Source organism: Ailuropoda melanoleuca, chromosome 15, assembly GCF_002007445.2.
Source record: "Ailuropoda melanoleuca isolate Jingjing chromosome 15, ASM200744v2, whole genome shotgun sequence".
Taxonomy (NCBI): Eukaryota; Metazoa; Chordata; class Mammalia; order Carnivora; family Ursidae; genus Ailuropoda; species Ailuropoda melanoleuca.
Window position 1 is genome coordinate 72,699,215 of NC_048232.1, and position 3,822 is coordinate 72,703,036.

Here is a 3,822-nt window from a genome sequence, read left to right on the forward strand (position 1 = left end):
TGACCCTTCTCAGGACACAGAGACCTTTTTTCCACCTCCTTGCAGGTGGGGGGGGGTACACTAAATTTGAAATTAATTTTATTTGCAGAAATGCAAACTCAAGAGCAAAAAATGGGGCAGGACAATATGTTGTCATGCCAACCCATGTGTCTCTCAGTCCAAGCATTTTCTGCTTCTTTCCCCACCTCCACGTCCCCATCCCTGCTCCATTCTAAATTCATCATCCTTCAGAGAAGGTTATTGTAGCAGAAACTCAAGTTTCAAAAGAGACTTTTGAAGCTCATAGCAGAGATAACGGCTTTGAGAACAAACTTTTCTTCTCAAAAAACTGACTATTGAATATCAAAAGACAAACTCCTGACCAACTCATGGAATAGATTTTGTAACCACAAACAACAGACTCACACAGCTACAGGATGAGCTAAGGAAGACTGAACCGAGAAAGGTCGAGGAGGCAGTGAGCAATGGAGGTGCTCAGGGGGGTTTCTGTGAAGGGGCCATACCCTCCCCTGAACCCAGGCTGTGGGCAGGGAGAGAGGACCCACCAGATGGACGCACGTGGGGACCCAACAGTACAGACAGCCTGCACTCTGCTTCCCATCGGGGGCCTGGAAGTCAGCAGCTCTGCAGATTTCCTGATGCCCTCAGAACTAGACAGCAGAAATTGCTACGGGGAGACCTACAGAGCCAGGAGCTCTGAGGGAGCAGTGAGCAACCAGCATTCTCTGTCAGGAATGTTGAGTACCCACAAGACTATAGGCTCCAGAAGGATGCAGACGTTAGTAGAGGAGAGGGGCCTTCTTCATGTTAAGATGAGGGAAAGTGGGGGCTGATGGCAGCATAGAGTGAACCACCCAAGAACAGATGGGAACACAGGCATCCTAGAGGATTCCAACGCTGGAGAAACATCAGTATCTGTGGCCATCTGGGGCCATGACCACCTCAGTGGAAGACAGCAGGGACAGATGACAACCACGGACACCCAGCACCAAGGCCCTCGGATTTAAGCTCAACCCAAAAGAGACATGGGAAGGACACAAATCCTTGAGTTGACTGAAAAACACCCTGAATTATCTGAAAACAAGCTAAATTGACGGAATTAACCTAGATTAACTGAATTAGGTTTCTGCCATCCCTTGGACTGTAGGTTCGAAAGAATTAAGTTATAGAAATAATAAAGGCCAAGGATGCCTGGGTGGCTCAGTCAATTAGGCATCCGACTCTTGGTTTTGGCTCAGGTCACGAACTCAGTCCTGAGATGGAGCCCCGCATGGGACTCGGCTCAGTGCAGTCTGCTTGTCCCTCTCCCTTCGCTACCTCCCCCTCTCCCTCTCTCCCTCATTCTCTGTCTTGCTCATAAATAAAATCTTTAAAAAAAAAAAGAAAGAAAGAAAGAAAGAATAAAGGCCCATTTCTTAGACTCCTGAAAAATGTGCCTAATACAGTTCTCTTTACAGTCAACACAGAGCTTCCTACGCAGTGTTGTTGGATTTAGCAAATAAAAATACAGAGCATGCAGTTAAATTTGAATTTCAGATAAACAACAAATTAACTTTTGGTATAAGTATAGCCCGTGCAATAATTTGTGATGTACTTCTAATGAAATTATTTATCTGTAATTTAACTAATTTTAGTATAAGTATGTCCCATGCAATAACTGAGGCATACTTTCACTAAAAGATTATTTGTTCTTTATCTGAAATTACAATTTAACTGGGCATCCTGTATTTTCTCTGACAACCTCATCCTTAGACCCTCCTCCACCAGGTGGTCCACCATGGATCTTTCTCCCCGTGGGCTCCAGCTGGTTGCCAATACTGGCCAAGGCCTACCTTCTCCTGAGGCCACTGTGTCTGAATTGGCCCTCTTTGGTATAAAAGTCCAGCTATAGTCTTCAATCCAGCGTTTCAGAATCAATTCCCAGAGCTCCTGGATGGAGGCCACCTCCAAGTACTCCTTCAGACACTGATACTCATCTCGGTAGATTCGACATTCTCTCAGCTCATTTGCTAGGATTGTGAGTTTTAAAGGATTCAGGTTTGTTCTTTTCCTCAAAGTGGGTTTGCTCTGCCGGAGGGGGTCTTTGTTGGGAATGAAGAGATACTGTCTAAAGATGTTTAGTTTCACTTCTTCGTCTCCTACNGGCCACCTCCAAGTACTCCTTCAGACACTGATACTCATCTCGGTAGATTCGACATTCTCTCAGCTCATTTGCTAGGATTGTGAGTTTTAAAGGATTCAGGTTTGTTCTTTTCCTCAAAGTGGGTTTGCTCTGCCGGAGGGGGTCTTTGTTGGGAATGAAGAGATACTGTCTAAAGATGTTTAGTTTCACTTCGTCTCCTACGTTCAGGAGCTCCACCGTCCTCACATCTGGGCGGGCACAGAGTGACTTGTAGGACAGGCTGGAGGAGACGGTGCTCATGATAAATCTGCACTGAGGAGGCAGTAAGCACGGCAGCCAAGAGAAATCTTTTGCCTGATGGAGAAAGTCAAAGACATTTGAAATCTTTAAAGACTTAAAAACTCCTTCGCCGATGGTTTTTAAACTTAGAGCAGCTGGAATAGAGGGAGTAAGTACAGGGTAAGGGCTGGGGTTAAGGTTATGACAGTAAGTTGGATAGTAAATGATATGGTGATAAGGAAATACCCACTCTCACCCCACAGAACTGTATTTGACTGACTCATCCATCTGTTATGAATTTGATAGTACAAATGCGACCTCTAAAAAAGAGATTCCTACAAGCAAGTCATCCGACAAATCGTAGGCTTCTGAAGAATGACCTACAGTGATGACCAAAGGAAACCTAAGAGTGCAAACTGAACCATTTGATTTAAAAAGAGAACACTGTTTTATGCTGAAGAATCGTTGCTTGATACCACAACACTATCATAAGTTAAACGGCTTTATTTGGGAATAAAATAAACACCTAATCAGATCTTTCTTGATGCCTTTAACAGCCTTCCCACCCCTAGCAACCATTATAACGATAATAAGAGCAGCTATCAAACAACGACCGCTTACTCTGAACCAGGCACTGTGCTGGATGTCTTCAGGTACCAACTGCATTAGTTAGATATTTTTATTTTTTCTGTCTTCGGATGGTCTGCCACCTCTCAGGGGCCTTACAGATCCAGGTGAGACTGCTCCTCCCAAGACAAGTCAATTCCTAGGGGTGGTGGACAGCTGGCCTGGAACGTGCATGTCACCTGCAGACTGGCCAATCCAGGACCACACCCCAACCTACCTTCTTATCTGCCTCTCACTCACCAATCTAATATTTCCCTGACCTACATCATCCCAGGGCCAGTGACTAGACAACCAGGGACAGTCCCTATGCCACAAAGCCTGCCAGAATTGTACAAACTAGCCAATCCTGAATGGTTTACTCTGCCTTTCCCATGGGAACCCCCACAAAGGCTTTGGCCTGGGTCTTCTCCTGGCTCCTGTCTTCTGCCTCCTGGCCACCCGGATACTTCCCCCAGGGCCCTGTATGACATGGTGTGTCTCCTCTTGGGAAATGTAAGTCATAATTTCTTCTTTCAATGGCACTGGCTTCTCCATGTTGTCATTCAGTCATTCTCCTATAAATCAAATCCCAGGTATAATTTTATTACACCAACTCATTGAGTCCTCCTAACAACCCTCTAGAAAGACAGAGGAGGGGACTGCAAAACAGAGGGGCTAGATGTTGTATCTAATTCATTCCGATAGTAAGCAGCAGAGCTGGGATTGAAACCAAGGGTCTGGCTCCCCAGGCAGGCTCCTAACCCCTGCACTGCACTGGTGCAGGTCACAGCCTGGACTGTCCCTCCTCTTCCCAC

The 3,822-nt window shown here is 45.7% G+C and overlaps 1 protein-coding gene across 1 annotated transcript in view; it reads right to left on the reverse strand.

Annotated features, from left to right (window-relative positions):
* LOC105235954 (putative tetratricopeptide repeat protein 41) overlaps positions 1-3,492 on the reverse strand; it is a 25,287-nt gene extending 21,795 nt beyond the window's left edge. The window contains 3 exon segments of the mRNA XM_034644132.1: positions 1,833-1,944; positions 2,150-2,476; positions 3,023-3,492. Coding sequence (XP_034500023.1) covers positions 1,833-1,944; positions 2,150-2,476; positions 3,023-3,067 — 484 coding nt within the window. The 5' untranslated portion in view covers positions 3,068-3,492.
* Positions 3,493-3,822: the final 330 nt, after the last annotated feature.